Below are 13,970 nucleotides of genomic sequence, written 5' to 3' on the forward strand. Positions count from 1 at the left end.
ACTATTTGTTTAAGATTCCTGAAAGGGGCCCTATTTTTAAGCATTTTAGCCTCCATCAATGTACTCCTCAAACTTTCACTCAGCAAAGTTAGCTGTACAGCTTGCCGTCTTAGCTCTGCTTGACTGGATGCTATTAGAAACATCAACTGCTTGAGGCTCTTCGGTGTTCAAAAAGACGCCCACCTTCTGCCTGTCATTGCTCAGCACCCATCTATCTCAAAAGGCTGTCAGAGACTCAGAGACTTTCCTCCCTCCAAATCTTTGCAGCTAGCTGAGAATTCCAACTTTTCATTCCCCATTAAATTCCTTGGTCTTGTCTGTATCTTCTTCTCCCCTTTGCCACCATCAGGGACATGTGGATTCTGAGATTCTGCCCAAGCACACAAAAGGTGTATTGGACATAGAATTAGTTTACCTAGAATTTTAGCCTTTATTTTTGTTGTTGTTGCTGCTTCAAAGCAAGCTTGTAACCTTTATTGTTGCAAATATTGGTCTGAACACAGTGTGGGCACTGTGAAATCTTCTGAGATTTCAGTGGTACTGTCTCGGAACAAACAGGAAGAAAGATGCCCAAAGATACCATAGGAGGCTATGCTTTTAAAAGTTTGCCCGATGTACATCTCACTTCTGTTGTAGGGATGGAAAATAAGCAAAACAGAAGTAAGAAGGCGGGGGGGCGGGGAGAAATAGAAATAAAATGTAGTACAACTTATGCATGGTGAGATCAGTTGACTTAATTGGTATATTTTATAATGATTGCATAATTCAGCTTTTCTTTTTACACAGTTTGCAGAATCCAGCTTTTCTTTGATAGAGGTTGCAGAATCTTGCTCTCTTGTGGGGTGGAATGCAGTACTAGGCCCTCCCTTGAGAAGGGATAGTGTCCTGGTGACCTAAATGTTTTGGCTGGCCACCACAGATGCAGAATCCAGTTTTTCTTGGTGTATATATTTTTTTTTAATTTATTTTTAGCCGAGAGTACACACAGCTTGGATTGATACCCTTTTCTGTCAGCTGCTACTTTCCACATCCCCTGTATTTGGTTATTCAGATAATAATGAATTTATTCCTAATCAGAAGTCTCCAAACTGGACTTAAAAGTCACATGGAGGTGCGACTGGTGGTGATATTGTCTTTTCAGTGCCAGTTCAAAACCTATTCTTTGGCCAGGCATTTCAAACTGGTTTATTAAGCTGATTGATGTGAGTTGTCTATTTTATGTGTTTCCTGCCATTTATTGCTGTAGTTGATACTGTTTTATCATTTTCACTGTATAATATTTTTATTACATTTTTTATACTGCTCTGGTAGCATGAGATGAAGGGAAGTTTAAGCATATCTTCTTTTTCAATAACATATAACTAAGGGTCTGTATTGAAGCAGAAAGTGAATTTCCATGAGTGAACGGACCCATCTAGGGTTGCCAGCTTTTCTGCCAACCTCTGTAGCTGTACCAGTGTGATGTGTAGGCATCATCATCATCATTATTATTATTATTATTATTATTATTATTATTATTATTATATTTAGTTATACCCTGCCTTTTCCCAGTACTGGGACACAAGGCAGCTTACAAACATTAAAACATACATAATTAAAACATATGAAAATATACAAATGTTAAAATATAATTAAACACCAATAAAATTAAAATTATTAAACACCAATAAAATTAAAATTATATTAAAACATTAAAACAGCATTTTAAAACAGCATTTTAGCAGCTTACCCTCGGGTTCCAACTATGTCCCAAAGGCCTGCTGGAATAAGAATGTTTTAGTCTGCCTCCAGAAACACATCAAGGAGGGAGCCATCCTAGCCTCCCTGGGAAGGGTGTTCCACAGCTGTGGGGCCCCCACTGAGAAGACCTTCTCCCGGGTTCCCACCAAACATGCCTGTGACTGTGGTGGGACTGAGAGAAGGGCCTCCACAGAAGATCTCAGACACAGCAGGTTCATAAGGGAAGATACTGTCTTGTAGATAACCTGGACCGGAGCCATATAGGGCTTTATAGGTCATAGCCAGCACTTTGAATTGTGCCTGGAAACAGACTGGAAGCCAGTGAAGCTGTTTTAACAGGGAGTTGTATGCTCCCAGTAGCCAGCCACAGTCAACAGTCTGGCAGTAGGTCTTTGGACCAGCTGCAGTTTCCAAACACTTTTCATAGGCAGCCCCACGTAGAGCGAATTGCAGTGATGCTGGTTTTTTTTTTTCATATGCCATGAAAAACCTCTACTGATTTTTGCATGTCAAGCTGCTATTAAAGGCATAGGAGCAGGCAATCACACCCACCCACCCCGCACATGCACACACGCACATTTTTTGCTGTCCATTGGCACTGGCATCCCGAGATGCACATGATGAGAAGGTCATTTTGCAGAAACCTTTCCCCCTTGGGTGGTTATTGCCCACACATATTGAAAGAGGGATTTTGGAGAACAGCACATGATTCAGGCAACAAAGTTTATCATGTGTTTTATTTGATCTAGCAACATGATGCCAGGGTACAAATGTCCAGAGTACAAATGTCCTTTTAAATGGTATTAAGAGGAGTATTGCTCTCAAGGCCTGGGAAATAATAGGGCTGGAATTGGCAACTGGCCACCCATGTTGGCCTTCCAGCTTCTCTCATCTAGGGTAGCCATATGTCCTCTTTCACAGAGGACCATCCTCTGTTTGAAGGGCTGTCCTGTCCTATTTAAAGGCAAAGAACCATAATAAATGATGTCCATCCACTAGGGATGTCAGAGAAATCTGCAACAGAACCAAGTGGGTTTGGATTTTTATGAATCCAACCCATGGATTCTGCAGTGGACTGGCTTTCCCCCTGTCAGGCAGATTTTGCAGACTTGCAGACCATTTTTCTAACCTTCTGGAATTTTGCACAACTTTCATTGCAGAAAGATATGCAAAAATTTTAAAAAAAAACTGGCCAAAAATGCATATTTACCCCATGGGCTAAAGCATGAAAATGCGCATTTGCGTGTTTTGTGGGAATTTGTGCATTTTTGCACATTTGAATTTGCACAAATTCGGAAGCTAAAAACAAACAAACAATTCTGTCGACAGGCAGACAACAGAATGAAAGGCGCTGACGATCCATGAAACACTGACAGAATGGATTTTACACAATCCAGGCATCCCTTTCATCCACATTTAGCACCTGAATAGCACACTGAACCGGCAGGCACACAGGTGACCCAGTCACACTCTTCCATGCTATGTTGAGATGTACTGAATTTCTATTTCATTTATAATTATTATTTCTAAATCTGCATTTCTACATATAGATTAGCAAATGTTATACAAATCACTGTCCTCTTTTCCAGTGATTTGTTTCCTCTTTTTTGCAGATTCCCAAGTGGCCACCCTACTTCTATCTGTCTTGTAGCATAGCTCCTGATTCAAAGGGCTCCACTTCTTTATTATACACCTCAGCCATTTTCTCTCAAGTTGAGACACAGATCTATTCCTTCCCAGAAGGAACAGCAACAGCTGATTTGCCTGACCTCCCCTTATGTGCCACCTAGATACTCCTGTGTATAAACCAAGTCACGGGAAAAGAGTAATACATAGCTGAGGTGCTTAAGAAAGGGAGGGACTTGTAGATCACAGGGCCAAAACAGACGTTAGTTTTGTTTTCTTACTCCAGAGTAAGTACAGGGGCCCAATCCAGATCTTTAAAGTGCCCTACCCCCCACACTAGGGTCTCAATCCAGATCAGGGGCCCTGTGCCTTCTCTAGAATAAAAGAGAAGAAGAAATAGCTGCTAGACACACATCTAAAGTAGCGTCTGTTCTGGCCCAAAGTGTGCAGGGAGGGACGTATGGTGAAGGTGCTCTCCTAAGGGCATAGAGATGGAGCTAGAATGGCCATTTCCCCCCTCTTTTGCACCCATCTGGCTGAAGAAATGAGTGTATCCTTGTAATGTGATCATGTGAACCTAAGCTCTAGGAGCATCACGATCACTGAAAATTCAGTGATTTATTTCCAAAATTGCTATGCTGCCTTTCAGGGTGAAACCCTCCCAAGGTGGTTTACATGAAAACCATACTGCACAATACATTGGATATCAATCAAACTATATTCTAAAAATAAAACATGATGACATTTAAAGAGCAACAGTAAAAACTGTTGGAAAGTCTGGTGTGATTTACAGCAGAGTTGCCTTATTTAGAGAAAGCATGGCAATACAACGTTTAGTATTGGAGGTGATAAATGCAGGCTAGAAGTTCAAATCAGCTTAGTTTATTAGTATTTTTATTCACATCATCAGAGAAGGCGATCTAACACTGTTTAACTACAAGGCCCCCCAGAGCTGTGTGCGTGAGTGTAAGTAAGTGAAGGCATGAGATATGGTTATTTGTTTCCTCTCTGGAGAAACCACATGGTGCTTATTGCAGAGGCAGAGGAAAATGAGGAAGAAGGAAGGGGAGGAGGAAGGGGAGGGAGCAGGGAAAAGGAACTGATCAAATTACAGGACATAAAGGGGGATGAACAATACAAGCAGCTGTTGATGCAACACATTCTCTATCACCCCCTAGTGTTTGGAAGCATGCAGAATTATTCCTATTACCCAAAACAAACAACACAGAGAACCATGTATTAAAATCAGTTTGAATGTTTTAAAAAGTATTTGGTGTCTGTTTAAAAGCCAGTCAAATAGGGGCCATTGGTATCTTTCTAGGGATGAGATTCCAGAAGCATGGGGCCACCACCGAAAAGGTCCTATCTCTTGTGCCTGCCAGTCTAATAGTTCTTGATTGTGGGTCCCATGTGCATGACCACTGAGGTCCGGGCAGGTTCATGTGGATGCAGGCCCTCTTTGTCCCAACCTAGTCCCAAGCCATTTAGAGTTTTAAAGGTAATTACCAGTGCTTTAAATTGGGTCCACAACTTGTAGAGTACGTGTGTTAAATATGCTGACTGCTTTCCCTGCACCAGCATCCAAGCTGAAATTTCCAAACCTGGTATAGACAGCTTTTTAAAAGTCCAACTAAAAAATCACCAAAAAATGTGCATGCTTTCAAGATCTCCAGATCTCTTTGTCAGGCAAGAGTATAGGTTGAGTATGGGTTGTTGTGGAATCAATAGCTGTGAACCCTGCACTATGGTTTAACTATAGGTTGTTAACCACAAACAACCCAGAGTTCACAGCCCAACAACAAATCATGAGTTCTCTTCCTGGGTTGTTCGTAGTTAACAACCCATAGTTAAACCATAGTGCAGGATTCACATGTAATGACAACCCACAATTCAACAACAACTCATGATTCAATGACAAACCATACTGTGGGTTGTCTTTCCATGTGAACTAGGCCATAATACTGGGCTAGATGGGCCAGTGTTCTGATTTGGTATAAGGCAGCGTCCTATGCTCCTATACATGTATTTATTACTTGATTTCTCCACACTGTTACTCAATGCTTGATGTCTGATAGCTGAGATGACTGGCAGTTGAACATGTGAACTGAATCTAGTGGGGGAAAGGGGTGCATGTCACTGAGGTGAGGTAATATAAAAACTCAGTCTATGTGCTATTAATGGAATGGTCCATTCAAAATGCAAAGTCATTCATCAACCTTGCAGCGATCAGGTGATCAACCTTCCTGTCTGGATCAGTCTGCAGTGCTTTGAAAGAGAACCAGCTTCAAGAGAAGACCTTTAACATTGCTGGTGACACAGGGTCATGGATGTTTAGACAGCAAGCAAAACTAACACAGTAAAAACAAGGATGTACTGGGCCTTTCCCATGACCCCTGGAATAACCCTAACTAATTAATACCCAGGGTGTTCATTCTGAAATCATATGCCCCTTACAGTCTGTTCAGTAACAAATGAGAATCACTGAAGAGGAAAGGCAGGGGAGACACACTTGATTTGTTGAGACCTTGGCCTTAGTATATACCATTCTGCAGATTTGCAGTGGATGGTGTAATTCAGTATCAGGGTGTTCATCAATTTCTGCTGGCAATGAATAAGATTAAATAGTGGGGTTGTTAAAATCAATGTGAAATGCTGGAAGATCAAGGGGCGTATTGCTGAAGTCATAGCCTGAACACAGTCCAAGGGTTACATCAAAAACCTCTTCTTCTTCTTCAGGCTGGACATGTAAAGGAAAAGTACTGATGATCTGACATCATCTCCCTGTTTCTTCCATGCTGTATTGTAACTGGGTATCCATCTTTTGTTAACAAGTAGCTCTCCTGGAGGGTGCATATATAGGAAGGATTTAAGAGATGGCAGGCCAGTTCATTCACACACCAGCTCCACAAGGGATGTTGAAGCAAATCCTGTTGCCATGGTTGCTATTCCTTCTGTGCCTTTCTGGACTGGCAAATGCAGGGATGGGGAACTTCCGAGCTGTGGGCCAAATGTGGCCCACCAAGCCAGCCTGTTTTACCCATGGGGCCTCAGGTGAGCTCCCCCTTTCTGAAGCCCTTCCCTAAGCCCTGGCTCTTGGGGTCTAGTGGGGAGAGGAATCCCACTGTTATCACTATTGCGATTAAGTGGTTCATCCACCCCATGTTCTACCCAATGGGGGTTGGGGGAAGGTGCAAGGCAGGCAAAGCCACCCCGGCCAAGGTGCTGGCTGGAAGAGCTCCAACAGGCACTTCAGTTGTGGGTTGGATGATGGCAGGAGGCATGGCTCCACCCCTTGACATTATCCAGCCTATGGAGGGCTCAGTGGGGGGTCATCCAGACCCCCACCAAGATACAGCTACCCACCCCTGTTCAAATGAAAAGCCAAGTCGCATCCCTCCTAGGCCTGATGTGACACAAAGCTCTCTGGTTGCTGTCCCTTGAGCTATACATGATATACAATATACTAGTTTCTGTCACATTCAGAACGGCTCATGCGCCATTTCATGCCGCCGCAGCAATTCATGGCTGTGTTTCTTAATACACAGGAATAACTCATGAGCAACCCTGATGGGCACGATGACAAAAAGCGGTCATGTTCTAAAGCAGATCATGCCTCATTAGTCATTAATGGTGGAGGTATGTAAAGCCACTCTCTTATAAAAGAATATGAACTAGTCAATTACTTCAGATTTGAGATTCATGCCAAGTTCCAGTTGATGGCTGAAAGATCATTCTCTGACATTCTAGGGCAGCTCAGCTGTTAAAAACCATTCAGCAACCTCAACTGGTCCAGAATGTGGTTGCACAGCTATTAAGTGAGCGCACATCACAAGGCTTCATTCAGCACATGCAACAGCGCTTGGCATCCTCCGGCAGATATTAAGGGCCATGATCTGACAAGGAGCCGTCCTCCTCTTCTTCCTTTTTGCCAGGCACCCACACAGCGCTCTCCTCTCCAGGCCCCACTGCAATGGTCTGAGGTGCAATTCAGACAAACAAAAAGACTTCTTCCTCAACACATCATTAACTAACTTATGGAAGCTGCTCTCATAACAGATGTACTGCTGGCACTTGGCTAAGCTAGCTTTACAAAAGTGATTATTCATATAGGATGGTCTACCAGTGGCCAGTGAACAGTCAACAGTGGTGGATAGGGGACAGCCAATCCTAGGTGCTGTATTTTAAGAAGGATACAGACAAACTGGAACAACTTCAGAGGAGGGCAACAAAGATAGTGGTATGGTAGACAAGCCCTACAAGAAGAGGTTGGAGGAACTGGGTATGTTTAGTCTGCCTTCTCTGTGGTCGTCCCCCCCCCCCAGCCGCCCCCCGTGGAATGATCTCTGCAGTAAGACCTGCCTGGCATCAACATTGTTATCTTTTTGGAGCCAGGTTAAGACCTTTCTCTACTCTCAGGCATTTGGCAGCATATTATAAGGTTTTTAATCAGGTCCTGGGATTTCTTATTTTTGATGTGTGTGTGTGTGTTGTCTGTTTATATGTTCGTATATAAAAGTTTTTATATTATGTATTATGTATTTATATTATGTAAAATATTATATTTCTAAGGTTTTTAATCTTTGTAAACTGCCCAGACAGCTTTGACTATTGGGTGGTATAGAAATGTAATGAAATGAAATGAGATGAGATGAGATGAAATGAAACAGAAGAGAAGAGAAGAGAAGAGAAGAGAAGAGAAGAGAAGAGAAGAGAAGAGAAACTGAGGGGAACATGGTAGCACTCTTCAAATGCATGATGGTAGATTTTGGTTGAACATTAGGAGTAATGTCTTGCCAGTACAAGCAGCCTGACAATGGATTATGCGGGGTTGTGGACTTTTCCTGACAGGAGATCTTCAAGAGATACTGGACAGCCATCTGCTGGTAATGGTCTTGCACTGGATTTCCTGCATTATGCAGGGCGTTGGACTGGATAACCTACACAGCACTCCCTCCAACTGTATGATTTTCTGATGTTTGGAGAGGATGTTCCATAGCAGGGATGCTGCTATCCACAGCCACCAAATGGCAGTGGAAGGGGACATGGAACATGCAGAGGAGGAGGTTGCTGGCTCCAATTTCGGTGGGGCTGTGAATCCATTCCGGGTTTCAGGCAGAACTCTAGAAAAACTATCCAAGGTGCTGGACCTATTTGGGGATAGGGTTCAGCCCCATGGATAGCTCCGTTAGAGTTCTGGCTGGTTCTCACTGGAACCTGGAATGGATCCACGGCCCCACCAAAACTGGAGCCACCAGCCTCCACTGAGAGCAAGTCCTCTGATATGGATCTGATGGTATGGGGAAGTACAGATGGGAGGAGGTGGTTCTTCGGTATATTGCACTGCCATTGCTTTCAACCGTTCCACTTCCTCTTCACCAACAGGCTTTGCAGATCCAAGTACAGCAATATCAAATGTATCTCAAAGCAGTTTGCATAATGCTTTGCACATCTACATGAACGGCTCCATGTCCCAGGTACAAGGATCAGCTAATGACCCTATCTTCATACTGCACCATGCTTTCGTTGACAGGTAGGTCTGAAGCTTCCTGGTAAAATGGATGTCTTTCATGTGCCTTTTAGGCAGGTATCCAATCTACTGGTTATTTTAGATGTTACTAAAACTGGATTCTTTTCTGGCATACAAAATAGATGTCTGTCAGTGTTTTCTGTTTATCTGACGTCAACACTGTGGTCCTTTAATGTTATCCTGAGCATTCCTGCATGTACAATGGATTCCTCAGAGCTCCGTGAATTGAGCCATATGGCCAAATTCTACACCGAGGGTGTGTAAGGGTCTTTTTGTTGGCTGCCCCACACCCGTGAAGCAATCTTCTCCCAGCATCTGATGGTGAGGGCCAATTTACATGTGACTTAAATCTCTTTAAGCTGTGAGAATCTTTTTAGAAATTCCAGTAGAAGCTGCAAAGTATCTCAGCCAGGCTATGTTCTCCAGAAGATGAGGAAGGGATTTGAACTCATTTCCCATGCCATAGACCTGACAAAACCCACCCTCACAAGCTGCACCTATGGGAGCTTTCTTCCTGATGCAAATTGCAGTTGGGGGCGGATTTAGTGTCACATCTAGTTTGGCCCTGAGTTTACACACAGTCAACATTTGCAATTCTCTTTCTACAGCTGGTTGCCTATGTTAAAGTGTACGGGCAATTTAAAAATAATAGGCTGCATTGTAACACTTGCAATACATGTAATTTGCCTTTGGGTGTCACTATAGTGAACAAGTGTTACTCAACTGCATAACCTTCTTAAAATGCACAACGTTCTCAAAACGCACAACATTCTCAACATGCATGTTTAAAATTAATTATTTTTTTGTTTATGGGGAAAATTTACACAAATTTAGGGATGTACAAAAGTCACTTACCTTTTCGTGGATACTGTTCATTGGGGGGGGGGAGGCGTTCCATCCCTTCCCCCGGAATCCTCGATGTGGGGGGAGGCGATCCGGTCCTCCCCCCTGGAATCCTCGACGGCCGGCTGTGCTCCGTGGTGGCTCCACAGAGCAGCTGGCCAGGCCCAGGCCACGGAGGATTTCCGGCCACAGAGGGCTCTGGGTAAAAAACCCCCAAAAAACGCGTACGCAAATGGCGGTGGCTACAGCCGCCGCCATTTGCATTCCTTATTTTTCGCCGTCTTAGTCTATGTAAATATTTATGTAGACTAAGACGAAGACAAGAAAGGGGAATGCAAATAGCACCCAGTACGCTATTTGCATTCCCCTTTCTTGTCTTCGTCTTCGTCTACATAAATATTTACGTAGACTAAGATGGTGAAAAATAAGGAATGCAAATGGCGGCGGCTGTAGCCGCCACCATTTGCGTATGCGTGTTTTTTGGGTTTTTTTACCCAGACGTGATAGGTTACATAAGTCTTTACATAGCCTATCATGTCTATGGGGGGGGGGGAGAAAAAAAGACAGACTGCAAATGGCGGTGGCGGCAGCTGGTCGGAAGACCAGCCGCCGCCACTGCCACCGCCAAAGCCGCTGCTGGAGCCACCGCCATCCGAAACATCCGCCCCAGGTAAGTCTCATCCCGGGGGGGATCCGCGGGGGGTGGGGGGGTGGCAGGCCATTCCGCGATGGATTTCGGGGGGCCAAATGCACTGGCATTCGGCCTCACTGAGATCCGTCGCAGAATTCTCTGACATCCCTACACCAATTTGGGAATTGTTTGCGCAACTTTCACATTCGATAACTGTTCGGGCTGTGCACCGCTTCGGCCTGAGGCCTGAACCCTGAGTCAAAGTGGGCTGCTTCGGGTCACTTTGAGCCCCTCCCAGGGTGGAGCAGAGGGGGCACTAAGGGACCTGGAGCAGGTTGTGGCTCTCCGCGGAACTCGGTGCACTTCGGAGCTTCACCCCCTCCCCCGCCCAGCCCCCTGGCACTTCCAGGTCCTTACCTGAGCCACCTTCTCCACTACTGCCACCTTCTCCACCACCTTCTCTGCTAACTGCCGTGCTGCCGCCACCTTCACCGCCACTGCTGCCTTCTCTGCCACCGCCACCGCCATCTTCTGAGGCCTAGACATGGTGGCTCCCTGCAAGAAGACAAGTTGCAGCACATCCAGGCCTCAGGAGCTGGCAGCAGGGGTGGCAGAGCAGGCAGCAGCAGTGGTAGCGGCGGAGAAGGCAGCATGGCTGCGGAGAAGGCGACAGCTGTGGTGGAGGTGGCGAAGACAGAGAAGGCAGTGGTGGTGTGGCGGTGGCGCAGCGGCGAAGAAGGCAACAGCTGTGGAGGAGGAGGCCCAGGTAAGGACCTGGGGGGTTGTGCAGGGGTGTTGGGGGGGGACCCGAAGTGGGGTTCGCCATCTGAATCCCGCTTCGGATTCGGGGCCGAGTCAGGTCGGTGGCCCGCCGAATCTGCCTGAGCTGAATCGGGTACACCTCGGAAGCTGCAAAGCAGCTTCCAAGTCCAATCGAGGGGGTCCTTGCACAGCCCTAATAACTGTTTCTTTTGTGCAATTTTCCCATTCTTGCAAAGTGAACATCTAGGGATGTACGAAACACTTACCTGGTTTCGTCCAGGGACATCTGCAGTGGGGCGGAGGCGCTCCGTCCTCCCCCCGAAATCCTTGACGGGGGGGAGGCGTTCCGTTTCTCCCCCCCAGAATCCTGCCTGGCCGGCTCCGCTCCGCAGCCAGGCCACGGAGCTGCCAGCCGGGCCAACCCGCAGCGGGGCCTCCAGCCGCTGCCGGGCTGCTGCGGATGCAAATGGCGTCCTGAGTAGGGGACGCCATTTGCGTCCCTATGGTAGCCCGTGATAGTCTATGTAAATATTTACATAGCCTATCACGGGCTACCATAGGGATGCAAATGGCGTCCCCTACTCAGGATGCCATTTGCGTCTGCAGCAGCCCGGCAGCAGCCGGAGCTGCCACTGCTGCCGGAGCCACTGCTGGAGCCACCGCCGGAGCCGCAGCCAGCTAGGCTCCGTTTCGCGGGGCTTTCGCGGGGTGGTGGGGCAGGTTGCTCCATTCCGCCACGGATTCTGGGGGGCTGAAGTCACTGGAATTCGGCTCCCCTGGGATCCGTGGCAGAATTCTCTAACATCCCTATGAACATGGAGCACAAATTAAGGAGAAATGTGCAGCGATTTGATATCCGGGGAATCTAGACGATGTCACATTTCCCTTTGCCCCAGCTGTAAACTTCACAAGCCAAATCAAAACACAGACAAGAGCCCTCAAATCCAAGGCTTTTTAATCCACTTAAATCAATGGGACATTCAAATGCTAATTGTCAGTGATCCTCAGTCTACAGAAGAAATGCCTTCAGGGAGTTCAAAGGAAAGCTACAAAAGTTACCCACCATTTGAGGAATAGGCTAGCTTGCTGTCCTAACTTAAGGGGTGGGGGGGATCTACCTCTATCTCATGAGGACTCTAAGCACAGCTGTTCCCACTGGGCCAATCGGGCAGATCGCCTAAGCTCCGCGCCTGCCATTTCTCTCTTGTCCCTGCATCTGCATCTAGCATCTAAGAATTCAGGCTCTACCAGCCCCCCCTCCTCGTTCGCTATCTCTCACAGGGTTGGGTGAAGAGCGGCCCTCTCCATCCATCTGTGCCTGTGAAGCTTGAGGAATAGGTCTATCCATCTCTGTCCAGGCCTGGCAAATTTCCTCCCCCACGTTTTGTGGTTCCTCTTCAGACTCTGAGCTACTCCGCCAATTGCTGCGCTGAGAGGCAACCCTGACAGGCAAGCTCAAACATCACTCTTTCGCCCATGCCTAGGCACAGCTCAGGGAAGCAAGGGTCAGCCCTACCAGAGTGAGGCAAGTGCCTCAGATGGCAGATGCTAGCAGTGACAGCTCCCCTGGCCATTCCTCCAGAGTCTCTCAGCCATTCCCCTGTCTTGGAGGACAGAGCTATTTCTGCCACACAGCCTGTGTTGCACCCCCAAAATTGTCTGCTGCCCTCAGGTGTGGTGGAGGACTCTCGCCCATTGCCAGTATTGGAATAAGATTCAGCTACCAGTCCACTTGGCTTCTGTATGTGGAATGGAGGGGAGGAGCCATCTTGTCCTTTGCCTCAGGCAACAAAATGGCTTGAGCCAGCCCTGTGGACAAATGTATATTCTGAACCAGGTAATTATGAACTCCAGCATAGGGATAAGAACATACAAAGAGTCCTACTGGATCAGAGCAAGGGTCCATCTAGTCCAGCATTCTGTACACACAGTGGCCAACCAGCTGTTGGCCAGGGTGCCACAAGCAGGACACCCTCCCACCCATGTTCCCCAGCAACTGGTGTACATAGGCTCACTGCCTCTGAATGTCCATCACTGTGGAATCCAGCCATTTGTAGGCTTGACAGACTCCCGGTGAGCACCTGACTCAGCTCACATTTGTGGGCCAAGCCATGGGGCTTTTCCACAAACCCAGATACTATAGCCATTAAAAAATCAAACAAAAAACTTAAATAGAAATGTGCGTAAATTGCAGTGCACAATTTGCATAATTTATATGAATTTCAGATGAAATTTCTGTAAGTTACACAAACTGTGCCCACAATTTGCACACATTTCTGTGTACATATTTTTTTTTAAAGGAAAATCCATGACCTGGCCCAACTCGATGCAGATTGAGTCAGGCCAGATTGTGGGGAAACAAGCTGCAGTCGGGGGGGGGGAGCATGCTGATGACAGCTCCACCCCCTGGATGGATTCCTCCAGCATCCCTACTTCAGCAACATCAATATCCAGTTCCCATGGTGGAGGACTGGCAGTTCATGGTCCTGCCTCCACCCAACACAATGTGAGAGACTGATGCTCCTAATGTCATTCATATATGCAGAAACAAAATGTCTGTGATTCTTCCCCATAAAAATAGGAAGGGATCACACATGCCTGTCTATGTGTCACACATTACATTAGCTGTGGTGGGAGGTAGAGAGAAGAGGGTGTGTACCAGCTCCTGTACCACAGGAGTTACTGGATCCATGGCCAGTAGCAAAGCTAGAGATTCCTCAGTCCAGAGTATAGTCACATTTGGCCATTCTCTCTGTTAACCAGTGGATAAGTGCCCGGTGGTAAATAATTCTGGATTAAGGACAGATGTGGTAGTGAACCTATGTGTTTGGAGTACACTCT

At 46.4% G+C, this 13,970-nt stretch overlaps 1 protein-coding gene across 2 annotated transcripts in view; it reads left to right on the plus strand.

The window, feature by feature from the left end:
• Nucleotides 1-13,970, plus strand: part of TYR (tyrosinase) — an 86,768-nt gene that overhangs the window by 41,319 nt on the left and 31,479 nt on the right. For both annotated transcript variants that reach the window (XM_084841606.1, XM_084841605.1), the window contains exon 3: nucleotides 8,749-8,896. In XM_084841606.1, the coding sequence (XP_084697732.1) occupies nucleotides 8,749-8,896 (148 nt within the window). The remainder of the gene's footprint in view (nucleotides 1-8,748; nucleotides 8,897-13,970) is intronic.

The sequence above is a fragment of the Heloderma suspectum genome, chromosome 3 (assembly GCF_057233095.1).
Source record: "Heloderma suspectum isolate Gila_16-S chromosome 3, 16-S_ref, whole genome shotgun sequence".
NCBI lineage: Eukaryota > Metazoa > Chordata > Lepidosauria > Squamata > Helodermatidae > Heloderma > Heloderma suspectum.